Below are 18,302 nucleotides of genomic sequence, written 5' to 3'. Positions count from 1 at the left end.
ACGACCCGCTGCCAACCCCACCGAGATTTTCCAAAAAGCCTTTGGCGAACGAGCTGCTACTCAAACTTCACCTCTGATGAAGAACGAGGTCCAGGACAACCGAGAACAGTTCAAAGCCAACCAAGTACGTTTTTTGCCCATCTCTCTTCTCCTCATTGTTTATAGCTGGTGGAAGGTACACATGGACATTAAAAAAGCTGACCTGTTTTGGGTTTCTCAACTCTTCTAGTTTGCTGCCCCTCAAGCATTTACCCAAGAATCCATCTTCCCCACTGCCCGACCTTTTCCCCGTCCACCTCTCCTCGGTCCTCCCAAGAAAATTGCCGTCAAGCTTGATCCGTTTTACATCACCAAGACTAATCCCTTGGTGCACGATATGAACCCTAATTTCGCCTATGAATTCGTCAACCCGATGGGCAAGATAAAAAGTCGGGCAGAGACTGGGTTGACTTGGAAGTCGCAAAGGCGGGTTGGTAAACTTGTGAGGAGGGCGAGGGCGATGGGGATTATCAGTCGATGGACGAACAGGCCTGTACCAGGAGGTTTGGGATGGAGTTACTAGATTTATTTATTTATTTTCTGCGACGATGTATCGTGATCTAGTCTGGTTTCACTTCATCTGTTGACGCCTGTGAGAAGGACAAGGTTTTTTTCTATTCTGCATTATTAAGATCATAGTGTAGGATATATGGTCAAGAAAAAGTGTTGGGTATACTACTGTTTTAAAACAGATACCTCTAAGAGCTATCTTCTGAAACCACCTGTGCTCCTTCACCCATCACCTTTGTTTCTCCCCAGCTGACTGATCTTGGCTCCTTCATCTTTGGCTTTTTGGCAGTTTGCTTCCCCTTTCCCTTTTTCTTACCGCTATCTGCACTATCCCCACTTTCGTTCCCACTCACATTCCCGCCCGCGCCAGTGTTTCCCTCTCCCTTTGTCTCGATCCGAGACTCTTCATCCCCTATCGCCTGCTCGAACAACGCTTCGCCTTGCTCTTCCAATTTTCTAATCTCCTCATCCAAATCAATATCAGGACCCGTGCCCGTCCTGGGCCCGCCAATCATCTCGTACCCATCGCCTTCCACCGCCTCCCACTGAATCTGATCAACATCCTTGAAACCTTCAGGCATGCACAAGTAAAACACCAAGACGCTCAGACAAGCTCCACCGACGAGGTCGATGAGGTAGTGGTGGGAGAGGTACATGGTCGCCCACCAGAGGACACCGACGTAGCCCCAATACAGACCCTTGAGAGATGGGAAGAAATGGGAAAGGAAGAGCGCTTCCATGACGGCACATCCGGAATGGAGGGAGGGGAAGGCACCAAAAACAAGAGGAGCGGAACCGAATGCGTTGGTATAGCCTGAAGAGTGGAAGACGCGGTCGATACGCATGAGACCGCCGGGAGAGCCGGCCATGGAATAGTCGGCGGGGGTAAGACCGTGAATGATTTCGTACCCTGCTCGGTATATTAAGTATGTGGGTTTGAGCGATACAGTAAAATAGATACTTACAAGGCGCGGCAGCAGGGAACAGGAGCTGACAGACTACACCGAGCAAATTCATCCACCCAAAGGCCAAGCCCCAGAACTGAACCGCACCCCTAGGTCCCAGCGACCAAAGGATAACAGCCACGACGAATGGAAGAGTGAAATGTAACACGCCGTAGGGCAGCCATGCGACCACATCAAGGAAAGCGTTGGTATATCTTGTCTGGAGATCAGAAATGTTGGCGCCGTAGAGGACGGATTCAAGAGCTGGAAGAAGGGCGACGTGGATTTCTGGCCGGCGCCCGGAAGGGATGAAACGGGCGGAGAAGAAAGTGATGAGCCATGCAAAGATGGGTGTGGCAGGCCAGACAAACTGAGACGTGATCGGCAAGATGACAGCGGCGACGTACGCGATGGGTATCCCAAGCTTGAGCGGGAAGGGCGGGGTGGTCATGATGTAGAGACTGTAGGATGCACATAGAAGCATGAACGCGCGGGGCAGCGTGTTGGCCAGGGTGAACCTGTGCTGCTTGAGGCGGTTCAAGGTCTTGCTCGGGTCGCGGGAGAGGTCGAGGCGGCGGATGGAGGCGGAGAGCGCATGGAGAAAGCGGTGGAATGCGGCACGGGGAGAGAGCGAGGTGGAGAAGCAGGCGGTGACGGGGTTTGCGAGAGTGCGGATGGCGGACATGGTGTATGTGGCTGGGATGTCAGCGTTGCTCTGCCGTACGCTGCCTCGTTCAGGTGTATCTGCACGCCAGATCCTGCGCAACGAAGAATCTCGAGAATAACAACAACGCGGACCCGTTTCCGATCCCCACGCGAACTCCACGTGGCTCGTCCTTGCCGCCGGCCACCAACTCGTGAGCCCCATCGACCACTTGCACGGAAACACTGCATTCACATTCTGGTATATACACAGCTTCAAAGTACTGACTAACTGTCCTCACCGCCCACGAACAATCACATGCAAGACAGGCTCGCAGGACCAGACATGGACGAGACCGGCTCCATCCTCTGGACCGTTTGCCTGTCGTGGAAGCCAACCTTTCCCTTCTCGATAACCGCAGACGCCTTTGCCCGCATCTTCTGCCTGCCAACCACCGACCCCGCACGGCCCATCAGCGTGCGTAGGCTGCTGTATCTTTTGCGCTTGATAATAAGCGGAGCAGGTGCAGGGACAGGAATGACAGCTGGAGCTGGGATCGAAGGTGCCGCCGGACGTCTGGCCTCACGCTTGGCCTTGACTTGAGTTTGGGCTTTCGGAAACTCTGGCAATCGTTCCTTTTCAATCCTTCTCTTGGTCAAGGTCCATTCACCGCAAGGTAGTGTCTCCAACAACCTATCCACCCCAATCTGCACCACGTCATCCCACTCGCCCATACTATCCCTCCTGAGCGTCCTTGCCGCCTCTTCGAGCTCTTTCAAAAAGGGATAACAAGAAACCCCGAATCGAACATTTGCATCGGTACCGAGGAGGATACATTCCATAGTCCACGTGCAGTAATCGTACACCGCATTGACCAGTGATTCCCAGGTGTGACAATCCGTCATGTTGGCGAGATGGTCGTGCATGACAGTGTGCAGCAAACGCTGGATGACGTGGCATCGCATATGGTCGGCGAATTTGGGTGTGGAAGAGGGAAAGGCGGGGCAGTCGGCGGTGCTGGTGGTAACCGGGCTGGTGGGGCAAAGACCCACAAAGGCGGTAAAGTTGATCCCGAGCGTGTAACGAGACAATGGGTCGTGGTGAATGCAGATGAGGATGTAGCCTGGGGCACAAGTCGTGCTGCCGTCAGCCAAACCAAGGTTGGGCAAGGAACGGTTTAGGGGAGGAGTCGTCAGTGACTTGGAGTTTGCAAACGTCAAGGTAGGTGGAGTAGTCATAGTCTCCTGAGAATGGGAAGAAGTAATCGGGAGTGTAGAGGGGAGAGTAACTAGTCGACAATGAATAGTTACACTTTTTTCACAAGAGGTCTGTACTTACTCATAAGACCGTCTGATTCAGTGAGCGCCATGGTGAGCGATGGGTTGGTTGGGCAAGTTTGAGTATGCGTTCACAAAGTAAAGAGGAATCGAGATGGAAGCGGGTTAGATTGATCAATTGCGAAGGTGCAGAGAACCTTTCTCGTCCAATTTTGGGTAGATATAGACGAGAAAAGAACAGAGGAGACGGATATAGCACATATCCGCTCTGCATCTGGGTAACGAGTAGAAAACAGGTGGGTATAGGGATCCAGTCCCACTCTCGGTCCTTTCGTTGTTGGGTAGCCAATTCCCATTTCCACACGACGCCGGCCTAGCGTCGTTTTTTTGGATCTCTACGTTTCTTTTTACCTTTTCGTTCGTTTTCCGACCGACGCGACTCGCTTTGCATAGATCGCACAGTAGCTGGCACGTGGCTGGTCGCATCCTCCTTTGGCACTTGCTTCATCTTCCTGCTTGAATAATTAATGGCCTTTTTCACCAATAGTAGTATAGCGTTGGATGATGAGGACTCCGTCGACGGGATCAAATTCGTCGTCATTCCCTCCGCTGGGAGTTGATCCCTTGAATAAACCCTTCCATGCACGCATCAACATGGTAATCTTTTCTGATATAGCTCAAGCATCTTCCCGGATACCCATGGTACGAAATCATGCATGGTGCTTGCCAGAACGAATTTTACTTATTACCTGCTGAGGAAGCCGCCTTCTTCGTCAATCAGCAGCCGTTCGCTTTCCGGTTAATCAGATGTTAATTGCCGGGAACGGCGACATACGCTGGGCCATAGTAGGCGTGAGGGAATTTGTGTATGGATCCTTACACCATTTCTCTGCGTCAAAATTCCTTACGACAGACTCGACATCACCACCAGTTAGTTGGCCGTTTGCAACCATCTCCAAGGCGCCCTCATAACAACACACGATCCTCGTCTCGCGACAATGTCCGCTCTCCAGCGATTCCTCCATAAGCGAGTCTCTTGCCTTTCACGACCAAATCCTTTGCGCACTAACTCTCGTCACATCCCATAGCCCTGCGAACCATGATCTGTTATCCGTCATTAAAGGAGCTAGAAATGGCTTCGTATATGGTGTCAAGATTCGTGAGTATGCATGTGTGTACTACACACTGTCGCGTATGCTGATTGAATACCTATCTTCAGGCTTCCCCCACGCGCTGGTTATGACATTCCTATTTTCCCATAAACCGTGCATACTACTTTCTCTCCAAACCCTTCACCCTGTCCAAGGCGTATAACTGACTTTTTGTCGTACTAGATGGCCAGCGAAGATCAAGGGTATCTTGACAGCGACACGCACACACGCGATAAACCTCTGCAAGTTTGTGACAATCTACAAGTTACTCCTCATCTTACAGAAGAAGCTCAACGGCGGCAAAGAAAGAGATCTCGACACTTTTGTTGCTGGCGGTTTGGGAGGATGGTGGGTATTTGGGGAGAGAACACCGGTGAGCCCAAGTTTCAATGTGGAAAAAAAGAGAAAACTTGGCAGCACATTCCTGCTGACGCATGTTTCTCCATACGTGATCGAAAACTCAGATCAACGAGCAAATGGTCCTCTACGTTCTATCCCGTTCTCTCCTTTCTCTCCTTCCTCGACTTTACAATACGGCATCACCGCCCAAAACACCTATCGAACCCCTCGCTCACCCTCTCCCACCACTCACTTCTCCCCAGGCGAACCCAAAGCCCATCCCACCGGCCCAATTACCGTTTGCCGTTCTCGCCGCACTGAGTTGGGCGTCGGTGATGTACATGTTCAGACATAGGGGAGAAAGGATACAGCCAGGGATGGCTAATAGCATGAGTAAGTTTTTTTTTTAAATGTTTTTTGATTTTTGACCGGCTGGTTGTGCTGGGCGGGGGCAGGGCTGACGTTTGTTCATTGCAGGATATTTGTATAGAGATTCGGAAACGTGGCGAGACCTGAGAACTTTGCTTTGGCATAATAAATAGTCTGTTTTGAGCACGAAACATCCGACAGATGAAGATTATCGTTGCAATGTACCGGAATTCTCAACGGGATAGAGACGGCTGAATTTGTAGAACATATACAACATCAAATGTATTGCATCTTATGACTATTTAACTGCTACATTAAAAATAGATCTGACCTAAACAGATCGAAACTACATCTTGATTTCGGGATGTGATCTGAGCAACTTTCTCAAGGAATCTGTTACAGGTATCATTAGCCTTTTGGTACAGTTGTTGTTAGGAAGCCGTCCTTACGCTCAGCATCTGTTAGACTAGCGTCCTTGGTCTCGCAAACCGCATAAAGCTCTTTGTCAGTCTTTTGCTTGGCGAGTACAAAATGAGAAGATGATGTTTTGGCAAACACTTCGGATATTGACGGCGTACTGGATCCGACAAGTTCAGCATGATGCCATTCTATAGAGAATATGTAAACTCACCTCTTTAGAGTACCTCGGAGATCGATCAAAGTCTGCTCCTCCACAGTACCCATCTTGCCCGTCGACACCATAAAATCCTTGTCGAACTTGTAGATCCATGCGCCCTCATCTTGTCTACAGTCAGATGCGGCGACATCAGTTGCAGATGTTACCTGTGTTACATCTGCCACGAGGGAGAGAATTGATCGAGCGGAAGGTAATGAAAATGGAGGTGTACTTTCTCCAGGTAAGATGATTGCGATGATGATACCATCTCGCTAGTGATTTTGCATCAGAAGGAAAAGAAAGGTCAGTTGAAGCAAGGGGGGACTCACAATGATCCAACATATTATTCGTCTTTCAAGAATACCATCGGCGCATACAATCCACGCCGCTCGGCTATCCCAATCAATCTCTACATCAGGCTCTGCGGCATCCTCCAGCTCCGGAATAGATACATTTACCGGTCGGACATTCTCATCTATTGTTACCTGAGAAGTCGCATGTGAATCGGGGGTTGGCGAACTGAGAGAGATGGCTGGTGGTACATCTGCTGGATGATCTTTTGAATCGTTGGAGTCTATGATATCAGAGGATCCTTGGATCTCTGGAGTACTTATTTGGGATAACACCTTTTTGGCTTCCATGCCATCATCTTCCTCATCTGTAGACGTTTGAAGTCCGAGATTATCCTCAGGCTTAGAGGAAACAATTGTCTCACTAGCCCCATGGGTCGCTCTTGAAACATCTGCAGGGGTTTTAACAGGCTGTGCAGTTCCTAGACCAAAGACAGTTCCGACACTCCCCACAGCATCGCCTATCGCCCCCCACCCGAAACCCCAGCTATCCTTCTTTTCAACAGTAGATCCATTTCCACTCGATGGCTTCTTGACATCCTTGATACTCACCTGCTCAGACGTTGTAGATACCTTCTGCTTTGCCGATCCAAGACTCGGAACACCAACTTGTCGCAAATCGGGCGCCCATCCACCCAAGGTGGCCCAGCTGGCTTTACGAGTCTCGTCCTTCTTTCTCTTCAATGTCCCTAGTCCAAGTAGACTCAGACCTAACGGACGGCTATACTCATGTTTCGTAGTCGTGATGGTATTGATAGGAGGAATTGGTGGTGGGAGTGATGCTTGAACGAGATGGACTAGGTACCGAAGCAAAGCCGGATCCGGAGTACTTTCACTCCCGATAGCCAGAGGCCCATCTTTAGCCACAGCATAGACATCCGAAGTGATTCCATTTGAGCCTTTGAAGTACTGCAATAACTGGTCGATGGTGTTATTGGAAGGGGGAGGGAAACCAGCAATCCATTGGGAGAGTGAAGGAGAGGACAGACAGGCAGACTCAAAGTTGAAGGCGAAGCGGGTGAAGTACCTGTCAATCAAGGACGAGCTAGCTGATGTCAGAGGCGTATGACTAGACAACGGCCCGTGCAAGAACTAAATAGTATTTAGCTTTGGCTCGGCTATCAGATAAGAGACAATCGACCTACTCGGAAATCTTCGTAACCTCGCCCAAGAGCAGAAACGAGCATCAAATCAGAGATGCTCTGAGAAGAAGGTGCTGGATCCTTCGTGTCCGCATTGTACGCCAAAGTAATACACTTTTTTTATCAGCTTGGCCGACTGGATGCGTACTCACAGTATAGATATAAATGTCTGGCTCAGGCGTATACACAATCAGCCTCGACTTATGAGAATGAATTGCCCAAAACTTTGTATTGTCCTTCGCCAGCATACTTTGTAAAAAATCAGCCCATGTCTCCTTCTGCTCAAAGAGTTGCTTACTCTGCAAAGCCCATAAGACCCTTGGCCAATCCAACTTGTCTCAGCATTTTATCCCGACTAACTCCTCCCGCCTCTCTAGATGTGTAGAATAAGATTTGGGCAGCCTCTTTCTGATCATCTTCATCGTCTTTATCCCTATCTTCTCCTTCCTTTCTGGTCGGAGCTGGAGTTTCAAGATTGGGATTGAATATGGCAAAGTGGGAGAGATTTGCAGGCTCAATGGTGCTTGGACCGGAAGAGGGCGCTGGTCTGGGAGGCATGAGAGCTTTGATAGCGGATAGCTATTCTCCCAAACGGCTATGATTATTGGCCTTTTTGATTATGCCCTGTACTTCAGAGATGTATTGAATGGTTTTGACTCCTCGAAAGGATAAATATATACACAGCGAGCGGCGATTGACGAGCCACGAAGCGAATAATAAATATGAATGAATGAATGATGATGAAGAACAACAATCGGCCATGTCCGCCTCAAGCGTGAAGCCCACCACGTGGATTGATCGGCAGGACCGCCGGCGATGATTGAATGAGAAAGCGGAAAGAACATTATTAGGACAAGGACGGAAGCGCGACGAAAGATCAAGGAGTTGCGGTTCTCACGACGCAGAGTAAGTAACGCTTTGGATCACAGCGGAAAGATGGCTATCTAGAAGGAGAAATGTTGTTATGGTTGCTCATTTATCCACAGTTTAATCTACTGCCAATGCCAAGAAAATCTCCAGACGCCTTCAGGAAATAGTTGTACTGCTGAACGTCAATAATCGGACGAGCGTCTGCGGGTATCATCAACATATTGGTAGTAGTAGGTAGCAGGTTGTAGGCAGCAAAAGTGGCTGCATATTCATGTCTCTAACACCTTAGTTTCTCTCTCGCTAGTACATGATACAGGCTGTTGCGCACTTTGGCAAGACTCGTGGACTCAAACAACTGACCTCAATAATAGACCTTCTTGAGATTTCTTGAGAACCCCTCATCGCTGTCTGTTGGACAAAAAATTATGACAAATACTATTATGGATACTGATGACCATGATGCCGGGAGCCAAATAGCCTAGACAGCGCAGACAGACCGAGAAAAGTTGGACAACGATTCTATCGTCCTCTGGCTCTGCTAATTTTATCAAGCTCATCCAAATCCTGAACATATACAACATTTCTCTTATTCCTTATTCTATAGTTCGTACCTCTTCTGTAAATCGCTACGAGACAGGAATTGCTGCTTCCGGTTTCTGGCTTTTGCCCGACGAGCTGCTATGACGCATGGTACCAATTATCATACGCCAATGAGAACTACGACAAATCAGCAGAAGTACGTACGTCTTTCCGGCATGAGGGCAAACCGTACACTTTTCGGGAAGGGTCATTAATTAATAGGCGTTTCAAAATCCAGAGCAGGAAGGAAGGACATTAGTGATGCTCATCATTTTTAAGCTCGACACCCTTGTTTGGCTATCCGGCCCTAGATAAAAGATAAATCGCACTGCGATAGCACTATTTTGATGACATTGGCTTCAGAGCAGCTACTAGTAGCGTAAGAAGTACGATGTCATGATGATGGAGGATAGGCTACATTTATGGATGTACTAATGATCCATTTAAGATGATGTCGTCCATCACCTCATTCTCTGCTCTTCCGTTCCTCCATGAATTCCCACCATCATTTATTTCTTCCATCTTGAACTCCGGTAGCTCAAAAAACTGATCTCTGTCGTCACTTGTACCTCCAGCCTATAAAGCTATATAGATAGTGCTGCTTTTACAACTCGCAACCGCATCACTCAGTCGGTTATAGGCGGGCCAGATACCGATCAAACACAGTACGATTGAGTTACCTTTAATTGACAGAAAAAGCATATCATCATCTGTAAGTAACCGGTGATTTCTATTCTTCAATCATGTTCCCGGGTCTGTAGCCCCGGTTTAATTTTCGTATGTTGAATATCAGGGTAGGACTGCATCTTTCTCGCAGAACAATGGCGTTCCCATATCACAATGTGACTTTCTGCGGTTTCGGCGGTCATGTCCCCTTTCTGCACCAAAACCTTCCGCCGTCCACTCCTCCTTTACAATCAGAGGGCTTGGAGCTGTCTTTGCCCAAACTTTCGAATCCCCATCAGGCGCTCAATCTTGGTTCGACTCTTACGCCCTCAACGGCGGAAGACCGGCCACCCGACTCAACTCATCACCCGGAATCTACATCTGCCTTATCCAACCATCAGCCTCCCATGCACCATGACGAAGATCTCATGATGAAGCCAAAAAGGAAAAGAGGTCGACCTCGTGGTTCTAAATCTCGAATACGAACTACCAGGCCAAGCAGGAATACCGGTAGGGTCAAAGCGGAAAGTAAAGCGGAGCCACCGAGAAGGAAAGGAGTCAAAGATCTCCAGAGGTCCAAAGATGAGGCAAAGAAGCGCGAGCGAAGAAGGAGAGCATACGAGGCTTGTACTCACTGTCGTTACAGGAGGCAGAAGGTGAGTGACAGGCCGTCATTGTAGCACGATAGGATCAATACCTCTAACTCAACGTGTTAGTGCGATGAAGGCGTACCTTGCAGTTTATGCAGGAAGGATCAAAAGGCTTGCATTTATCTAACCAAGCTTCCTACAGAACTGGTCGAAATGGCCCGCAAGAGGCGTTACAGTCCACAGACAGTCCCCCCGATCCTTCTCTTCCATATGCAGCGCAAATCATCGGAGACGGAGATTCATCTGCCGACTTCGTCAACTAACACCGCCCTGGATTTTCCACCTGTCAAATCCGCTGAGCCGGCTCACACATCCGTTGGTGAAGACAATACTGGTGATTTTAATGATATGGAAGTTGGCAACGCTGTCGTCTCACGTTCAATCCGAAAGTCATTCGGCGAGTATTCAGGCTCTGAACCCGAGTTAATGACTCCCGCTGCGGCCCCTCGAATGGAACTCTCAATGGCCGCTCATTTGCCGGATCACTCCCCACCTCAGCTCTGGGAAGCGAACTGCATTTTCCGAAGGCAGGTTCAGGAGCCTGCCCCCGAGCCCATCACACTTCCCACTCAGCCGGGTCCTTTGTACGAATTCAATCCTGGCGTTTCTTCCGGCTCAATCATGGAACTGTTCTCGGACGGTCCACAGGCGCTCAGTGTGGCCGTGGATGAGTTTGAGTGGTGCACTGAGCCATCGCGGGCATCTGCGGTAGACAGTGGATTGAATTTGGATACGAACATGGTTGCGAGTCCAGGTTTCGATGACAACTTGAACCAGGGTATAGACTTCAGTGGAAGCTTGGGTGTATATTGGAGAGAGTGAGTAATGCCTATAATTATTGTGAGAGGGGCGCATCGCCCGTTCCTTTCTTGAAGAACGTGTTTTACATGTCTATAATCTAATCTGAGGAGTTTAGTAGTTAGCCAATATTTAATGTTGTAAGACAGAAGAATTTACCTGTCACATATTATGTTTGTTACCAATTGTACTGTAATACAAGTCATCGTAATCTATAATAATCATTCTGTATAACGTGGATGTGACACAGCTTATGGACATTCAGAATCTTACCGTCCATGTTACGCTCATATGGCAAATTACACCAAGTGATCCACGCACTTAATGGTTTCTATACCGTCTCTTCTCCAGCCCATCTAACATCCGCTTCTGCCTCAAGCCAATCCATCCACTTTTTCAGGTATTTGGTTCCTTTCGAGACGGTTTTGGAATCTCCCACAACACACTAAAATTCTGTCAGCTTCGTCGATAGTGTGACACCGCAACTGTCATGCCACAATTACTGACCAGTTGTCTCTTTGCTCTTGTCATTGCAACATTCAATCTCCTGTATTCACCAAGAAATCCCACTTCTCCTGAAGGATTTGATCGAACCAGTGAAAGGATGATGGCCTGTAAACGATCAGCTTTGTCTCAAGAGATAAATCAAACACAGCTCACCTCTCGTTCTTGGCCTTGCAATCCGTCAACACTTCCAATCGTCATCTCAGGGTACTCTTCGTGTAGGAGAGACGAAATAAGTGTGACTTGAGCTTGGTAAGGGGTAACGATGCCAATTTCAATGGGGGGTATTCCCAATGATATCTGTTGTGTATGATAAGCTGACATTTGTCGATCAGGAAGAACAACATACCAGCTTCCTCGCCCACCTGGCCACAATTTCTGCCTCATTCTCGTTACTCTTACTGCCTTCCCCAATGGAGCTCTTGGTAGCTTCTCCATCTCCTTCGGTTCTCTCGTAAAATTCGCAATCGGCGGTATCAAAGAAGACCACCGTAGGCTCCAAATCATCCTTGACGTCTTCACTTGTCTTGTCTTTCACTGATGGAAGCTCAAGCAACGTACGCTTAGCAACTGAAGCATCGGATATGAGCGCCGACTCATATAGGGTTTCTGATGGGAACACTGCAATGTGTTCGTTCATCCTATACTGGACCTGAAGAACACGCTTGATCCCGGGACCGTAAAGTTTTTCTAGACGTTCGAAAAGGGTTGTTTCCAGAGTTCGTGGAGATTTCAGGGATGGGCTATCACCTAGTTTAATCTGATCGATTGCTTCTTGAAGGTCTTTCAAGGGCGGGGCATTTTCTTTGCTCATGATAGTCGGGGGAAGCTTGATTTCGAGTTATATTAGGCCCTATTTCTTGTAGATTATGAGATAAGTACTTACCTGTTGAGGGTCACCAGCAAGAATTAACTTCTTGGATTTCAAGATGGGAACCCAACAAACAGCCTCAACAGCTTGTGTTGCTTCATCGATGATACATACATCGAAGATCATATTGTTAAGCTGTCGAGATCCGGCACTATGGCAGGTTGCAAGGACAATCTAAACAACGCTGCATTAAGTACATATACAATGAGACAGTCAAGAAAAAACCAACCTGTGCCCCGTTCACCACCGTCTTGACAACTTTGCCCTCTCGCTGACGATATCTACAGACGTGTTAGCTACAAAATGCCCATAGGACAGCCAAAACGCACTCTTTACGCAACTCTCGGACTTCTCCCCATTTCTTCCCTCTTTCTTTCCCTTTTACGGCACCTTTTTCACCTCTCTTCTTGCCCAAAGCATCAAGGTGACCTTGCATTTCTTTTCCCACATCTTTCAATAGTTCACCCTGGTCACCGTTTGCTGCTTTCCAATCTAAAGTCTCTTTTACGAGATCTCGGTGGACTCTAGTAGGATGCCCCATACGAAGAAATGAGTTGCGTGGGAGGAGAGAGCTGTAAGGTGGTTGCTGTGCCAGAATATGGAGACGGATAAGTAAATTATCGAGAGCCAAATTTGACGGGGTCGTGATGAGGATACGGGGTGGAAGCGTAGTGTTTGGGGCAGCAGGTCGAGAGAGAAGCTGGAAAATGAGTTCGACAAGTGTATGTGTTTTGCCAGTCTGTTGATGGGAGTGATTTTAGATACATAACGGAAGCTACAGAAACCAACCCAAACTTACTCCTGGTGGACCATGAATACAAGCGACCTCATTTGCTTTTAGGCAGAACTTGATGCTTTCTTTCTGACTGTCATTTAAATGTTGGCCAAACCACTTCATGTCCTCATCAGATGACAGTTGCCCCAAAGGTTCTATATTATTTTGAGGAGGTATTGTTTCCTTCCATGTTGGCAGTTGTTTACCGAGAAGGGCTTGTACAAGCGGCATGTTGAAAGATGGAGGTGAAGGAGTTCCTCCTGAAGGGAGCACCAAACGTTCAAGGTGTGCCAAAGTTTTTTCCATGCGATCGAAGGTGACTGAATTGGCAAGTTTGAGTCTGAATACGTATGAGCATACTACCCGTCACACAAAAAAGAAGGCACTTACAGCCTCAATCTTTCTGGCAGATCTATTTCTTTCGACTCATTCACGGCGACGACCACCTTTTCAGGCCCGACCCGATAGACTACACCCTCCACAGCACCTTCATCTTCTGATTCTCTTTTCTTTCCTTTGCTCTTGCCAGATGTAGTGGCCACGTGCGCTTCTATACGCACTGGGTCTCCTGGACGAAACGTGTGTGGAGGCAACGCTGGCGAAGTGTGGTATGCCAAAGGCCTATGGAGCTCGATTAAACTAATAAATCGTCAGTATCACACTTATTCCTCATTATAAAGTCTGTTTCTTGAAGTTACCTTTTCCCTCCTAGTCCAATGCTAATACCAGAAACCCCTAAACCATTCAAAGCCAGACCTCTCTGCTCAAGCAGAGAAGGCGAACATTTCGAGTTGAGCAGTCTTGTCTGCTCCTCCTCTGCCTTTCTCTCCAGTTCCAAAAGCTGTTTATGCCTATTCAGAAATGACTGGACGGAGGCGTCCGGAGTCGGCTTGGGCTGGAGGATGTCCAAGGTCATTCTGTCTGATTGGGCGAAGCTACTTTGTACTTTTCGGCTCGTCCTCTACTTGAGTTCTTTGTTACTTCAGTGTCTCGCTCCTTCGTTCCTGACGGCTATATACATTCAGGGCAGGCTGTCCCGTTTACGTAATACATTTTCCTCTCCACAATTCTTTATCATTTATTATTGCACGTTGCCCGACCACCGGCCATTGCCCCTAGGAACGTAGAACGTCTCTCGCGATGACGAATGCGATCTTACCTGGTGATGTCCGGTCTCTTTGTTGATCATTTCAAACCCGGATGGCAGAAAGACACTGACGCCATAAGGATCAAGGAAAGCAAGGCCCTAAAGACCAGAGAGGCTTGTGAGATGCCAGACGTGCTGATGGCTGATGATGCTTGATGTAATGCATGCAAGGTGATGGAGGATCATTTATCGAAAGTTAGCAGACACATGATGAAAATGCTGTCGTTTTTAATGCGATAAATAAAAGATGAACGCCAATAGGTGAAAGACGAAAATGTGCGAAGTGCCTACCTAAAAGGGTGAAAGAGGAACATCCAAGACATCGGTCGGTCGAATTTCACATCCCACGTTTGCTAGTATCGGACATTATTATATATAGCTTGCCTCGTTAGCTAGCATAGCATCTCTGCTCTTGCCCTCTCTTATTGCGCTTTCGGGTAGATGTAAGCACTACGAAGGATGATACGTCATGCATCACTATTCACTGCTTGAATAGCCGCAGTCAAGTATCCCAGACACGGGAGCAAGGACCTCTCCTGAGATATATATAGCCGGCCTCCCTTACTCGCCTTCTCACCTTCACAGTCTCTAGTCAACACTACTACTACTGTTAATTTACTCCTACACCAGCTATCAATAAAGGAATTATCAATATGGGTGTAAGTTAGGTTGTTTAATTTCTGTAGCGATGGCTTATGATGTCTGTCAGCTCTTGGACAAGGTCACTGACAAGGTTACCGGCCACTCTCATGGCAAAGTACGTATGCTCTATTCATCCGGGCCATATCTTGGTAGTAAACTCATGTCATAATAGAATTCTGATAACTACGACCAGAGCGGCAACGAGTCCTATGGCTCTGGCGGTCAGGGCAATAACTCTTTCGGTGCTGGTAAGGACTCTTACGGGTCCTCCGGCCAAGGTGGTGATACCTATGGCTCTGGTGGCCAGCCTGGTGGCCAGTCTGGTGGCCAGTCTGGTGGCTTTGGCTCCAGTGGTAACAACTCTTACGGGTCCTCTGGCCAAGGTGGTGGCACTTACGGCTCCGGTGGCCAGTCTCACGGTAGCAGCGGTTTGGGTTCTTCCGGCAACGACTCCTATGGCTCTTCCGGCGGCGACTCTTACGGTTCCGGTGGTCTTTCCGGTGGCCAGCCTGGCGGCTTCGGTGGTAACCAGAGCGGGGGTGGCTTGGGGTAAGTCGGTTGTAACCAGTGAGGCGTTGACGTACTGATTGATTACCTTGGCAGCGGCGGTAACTCTGGCGGCTTTGGGTAGGTTATCACCCAGTTATTTGATGACCTGATCTCACTAATCATGTAGTGGAAGTGGCGGTAATGACTCCTACGGCTCTGGCGGCAATGCTGGTGGCTTCGGCGGCGGTCGTATGTGTTCATTAAACCCGTTCGCTTGTCTATTGATAACTGATGACTTTTCTTGATAGGAGGTGATGACTCCTATGGCTCTGGAGGCAAGCCCGGTGGCTTCGCCGGAGGTAACAACGACGCCTTCGGCTCCGGAGGCAACCCTGGTGGTCTCGGTGGCGGCGGCGGTGAGTCTTACATAAATTTAATCCACTTAGAGCCTTGCTGATGTCCTAATCAGTGCGAGGTTCCGAGCAGGGTGGCTTCGGTGGTACTGGCAGAAGTGGATACTGAGCTGTCCTCACTCAACGTGTAATCACTATGACTGGGTCATCAGGGAAGATTTAATAAGAAGTTTATGAAATGGAAGGAAATACATACTGGAAACAATTGCGAATAGCAGTCTGAAGGATGAATGATTTGGAACCTTTGTCATACGTTCTTTAAATATGATTACGGGGAACACCAGAAATACCCATTACTCGTAAGTGTCCATAATAAGGGTGAAAGTAAAGCAACAGATGATGGTGAATAAAAGAAGATAAAATAACCACTGTGCGGAGTAACGTGTATGTTTCCAGCTTCCGTGCCTAACTGACAACCTATGAAAAGCGCCTAAATTTAGCAGACCTTACGTCAGCAAGCCTAATTGGCTCAGCGTGTTTACTGTTGACTGCTGTAGTTCGCGTTGTTCGTTGGTTATTGCCCGAAATCTTGCTCAAATCCTTATCTGCAATCCCTCAAGGTATCGCAAAATGGCTCTCTCTCTCAAAGATATGAGGCCATTGGTGGTGCACTGCGACACGGACTACATCCGTGCGGGCTTTGCTGTCGGGGAGCTTTTTCCTCGACCAAGTGTGGTGAGAGCTTTTCCTCTTCCAATCGTTGAGTCATCTCTAAATTTCAGAATAGACCCTTCGCGCTTGTTACGCTATACCCATAGCATCATCTAATAAAGCGGCAGATGCAAACGGTGACTCACGGGCGGCTGACGGAGATGTGGATGTTCCTTCGAAGAGTGGATGGCTTGTTGGTGAAGAATTGGTTGGCGCGCAGAAAGAGAACAATTGGGAGAGTAGTCTGGAATTGAGATGGCCTTTCAGGCCAAACAAAGTGGCGGATGACTGGGAAGGACGCGAATATATCATGTGCGTCCGTGTATCCGTGTACGCCTGGACGACCAGAGTGAAAGCTGATCGGCATACAGGTCGCATCTCTTAGCTCTTCTTGGTATCAACATCCAAACTAACTCCTCTGCTCTGCTCTTAATCCCGCCTCCCTCACCTCCAACCTTTACACTCTCCACACAAGCTTTATATACTCAGTTCGCCTTTGAATCTCTCAATACCCCCATGTTTTCCATCCTCCCTGCGCCTCTTTCCGGTCTCTACGCTCTTGGAGCGACTACCGGCATTATGATCTACATCGGTCATGAGGAATCTTCAGCATTTGTCATCACCGACTCTATTGTGAGGTGGGAATGTTCTACGAGTGTACAAATAGGTCAGGCCGATTGTGAATCCCACTTTGAACAATTGCTTTTGGAAGATGATCTTTTGGATCAGGAGTTAAAGACGGCCACGGGCAACGAGTCATTGGACCTGGAGGAGAAGCGAAAACTGGTGAAGGAGGTCGCAAACTTTGTTTGGACGGAATGTACAGGAGATGACATTGAGGTGCCGGCGCTTAATGCTAAAGCAGCAATTGTTATTGGTGCCGCCCAAACATCAGGGGAAGAGGATACGTTCGATGTCGCCAAAAAGTGAGTGGTCGCTCGTGATGATCCAGCTAATAAATCAGGCTTGTTGGGGATCCCACACCGGCACCAACAACTAATTCCCACAAGAGCAAAAAGCAGCAGGCGCAAGCTCTCGCTGCGGCCAATAAGGCAGCAGCCCAAGCAGCTGCTGACGCTGCTGCGCAGGCGGCATTGCCACCTTCTATTGATGCCATTGTCGTCACTATTCCTTCACTTCCAGAAAAAGAGATACAGCTAGGCCCTGTAAGACATCGCATCTGCGAACCATTGTTCAAGGGCAAGTCCATTGGAGGAGACACGTTATACGAAGCTGTTGGAAGGGCTGTGGAAAATGATAGTCTGAGCACGGGGGAGAAGCTCGCTATTTGGGAAGGTGTAGGTGTTATTGGAGAAGTTGCCAAGATAAAATGTAAGCGCGTCCATCATCGTCTTGTTATGAGTAGCTAACTACTTCATAGCCTTTTCCCCTGCTCTCGTCACCTATTTATCCCCTTACTTACTTTCATCCTCTGAGCTTCCTTCCGACTGTCAACCCTCAAAAATGCGTCTACTCAGTATACCAGACTACTTTGCCAACTTCAAAAAGACCACAACGGAGCTGGCGCCATTTTTGGGAGGGACCCTCGTTGCCAAGGTAAGCCGAGCTTTCACTGTATGTCGATGAGGATGTTTAATGTCCTTCATTTCTCTAGGTCGCGTTCACGGACTCGACAGGCAAGCACAGCGTCTCCAAAGTGGACTATAATACAAAGGGGCCGGAGGCTATTTATGTGGTCACAAGCGAGGACAGATGATGTTTGCAGTGAGATAAATGTAGAATTGTAAATATCATGATGACTTCGAAAACACGCATAGGTTTTCGTATTGCCACCTAGCTCTACATTCGTGCCTCTGGATTTAAGTCTATCAGTAACCCGTGCAGGTGCATTCAAAGATGATGATAA

General features: G+C 48.3%; 9 protein-coding genes across 9 annotated transcripts in view; 5 read left to right on the top strand and 4 right to left on the bottom strand.

Moving 5' to 3' along the window:
- Positions 1-611, top strand: part of CNI01050 (30S ribosomal protein S18, putative) — a 734-nt gene extending 123 nt beyond the window's left edge. The window contains exons 1-2 of the mRNA XM_572840.2: positions 1-124; positions 230-611. The exon at positions 1-124 is cut by the window's left edge and continues 123 nt beyond it. Of these exons, the coding sequence (XP_572840.1) occupies positions 1-124; positions 230-562 (457 nt within the window). The 3' untranslated portion in view covers positions 563-611. The remainder of the gene's footprint in view (positions 125-229) is intronic.
- Positions 605-2,249, bottom strand: CNI01040 (inositolphosphorylceramide synthase, putative). Its single transcript, XM_572823.2, has 2 exons — positions 1,515-2,249; positions 605-1,459 (listed from the first exon to the last, which is right to left on the bottom strand). Exons 1-2 carry the CDS (start codon positions 2,176-2,178, stop codon positions 738-740), a joined length of 1,386 nt encoding a protein of 461 aa, XP_572823.1. The 5' UTR covers positions 2,179-2,249; the 3' UTR covers positions 605-737.
- Positions 2,250-2,372: 123 nt separating this feature from the next.
- CNI01030 (hypothetical protein) lies at positions 2,373-3,955 on the bottom strand. The gene is made up of 2 exons (XM_572970.2): positions 3,475-3,955; positions 2,373-3,424 (listed from the first exon to the last, which is right to left on the bottom strand). Exons 1-2 carry the CDS (start codon positions 3,503-3,505, stop codon positions 2,451-2,453), a joined length of 1,005 nt encoding a protein of 334 aa, XP_572970.1. The 5' UTR covers positions 3,506-3,955; the 3' UTR covers positions 2,373-2,450.
- Positions 3,956-4,302: 347 nt separating this feature from the next.
- Positions 4,303-5,563, top strand: CNI01020 (peroxisomal protein, putative). The gene is made up of 6 exons (XM_024657785.1): positions 4,303-4,440; positions 4,502-4,572; positions 4,633-4,678; positions 4,748-4,937; positions 5,029-5,296; positions 5,381-5,563. Exons 1-6 carry the CDS (start codon positions 4,412-4,414, stop codon positions 5,443-5,445), a joined length of 669 nt encoding a protein of 222 aa, XP_024513525.1. The 5' UTR covers positions 4,303-4,411; the 3' UTR covers positions 5,446-5,563.
- A 4-nt stretch (positions 5,564-5,567) lies between these two features.
- Positions 5,568-8,095, bottom strand: CNI01010 (expressed protein). The gene is made up of 7 exons (XM_024657784.1): positions 7,679-8,095; positions 7,533-7,629; positions 7,384-7,494; positions 6,218-7,330; positions 5,904-6,160; positions 5,722-5,849; positions 5,568-5,665 (listed from the first exon to the last, which is right to left on the bottom strand). Exons 1-7 carry the CDS (start codon positions 7,936-7,938, stop codon positions 5,619-5,621), a joined length of 2,013 nt encoding a protein of 670 aa, XP_024513557.1. The 5' UTR covers positions 7,939-8,095; the 3' UTR covers positions 5,568-5,618.
- A 1,204-nt stretch (positions 8,096-9,299) lies between these two features.
- Positions 9,300-11,198, top strand: CNI01005 (hypothetical protein). The gene is made up of 3 exons (XM_024658729.1): positions 9,300-9,542; positions 9,628-10,151; positions 10,212-11,198. The coding sequence occupies exons 2-3, from the start codon at positions 9,651-9,653 to the stop codon at positions 10,965-10,967; spliced, it is 1,257 nt and encodes a 418-aa protein (XP_024514402.1). The 5' UTR covers positions 9,300-9,542; positions 9,628-9,650; the 3' UTR covers positions 10,968-11,198.
- CNI01000 (DNA helicase, putative) lies at positions 10,921-14,053 on the bottom strand. The gene is made up of 11 exons (XM_572723.2): positions 13,792-14,053; positions 13,484-13,732; positions 13,118-13,433; positions 12,648-13,057; positions 12,548-12,599; positions 12,334-12,492; positions 11,797-12,276; positions 11,604-11,747; positions 11,451-11,555; positions 11,103-11,388; positions 10,921-11,048 (listed from the first exon to the last, which is right to left on the bottom strand). Exons 1-10 carry the CDS (start codon positions 14,007-14,009, stop codon positions 11,275-11,277), a joined length of 2,247 nt encoding a protein of 748 aa, XP_572723.1. The 5' UTR covers positions 14,010-14,053; the 3' UTR covers positions 10,921-11,048; positions 11,103-11,274.
- Positions 14,054-14,817: 764 nt separating this feature from the next.
- On the top strand, positions 14,818-16,023 carry CNI00990 (expressed protein). The gene is made up of 7 exons (XM_572844.2): positions 14,818-14,899; positions 14,950-14,997; positions 15,055-15,431; positions 15,486-15,509; positions 15,559-15,620; positions 15,680-15,787; positions 15,841-16,023. Exons 1-7 carry the CDS (start codon positions 14,894-14,896, stop codon positions 15,891-15,893), a joined length of 678 nt encoding a protein of 225 aa, XP_572844.1. The 5' UTR covers positions 14,818-14,893; the 3' UTR covers positions 15,894-16,023.
- A 290-nt stretch (positions 16,024-16,313) lies between these two features.
- Positions 16,314-18,291, top strand: CNI00980 (RNA polymerase II transcription factor, putative). Its single transcript, XM_572725.2, has 6 exons — positions 16,314-16,459; positions 16,512-16,747; positions 16,807-17,361; positions 17,400-17,767; positions 17,817-17,992; positions 18,051-18,291. Exons 1-6 carry the CDS (start codon positions 16,355-16,357, stop codon positions 18,150-18,152), a joined length of 1,542 nt encoding a protein of 513 aa, XP_572725.1. The 5' UTR covers positions 16,314-16,354; the 3' UTR covers positions 18,153-18,291.
- Positions 18,292-18,302: the final 11 nt, after the last annotated feature.

Source organism: Cryptococcus neoformans (assembly GCF_000091045.1).
Source record: "Cryptococcus neoformans var. neoformans JEC21 chromosome 9 sequence".
Lineage (NCBI taxonomy): Eukaryota > Fungi > Basidiomycota > Tremellomycetes > Tremellales > Cryptococcaceae > Cryptococcus > Cryptococcus deneoformans.
The sequence above is the reverse complement of the archived record's forward strand: the minus strand, read 5'-3'. Positions and strand labels throughout refer to the sequence as shown.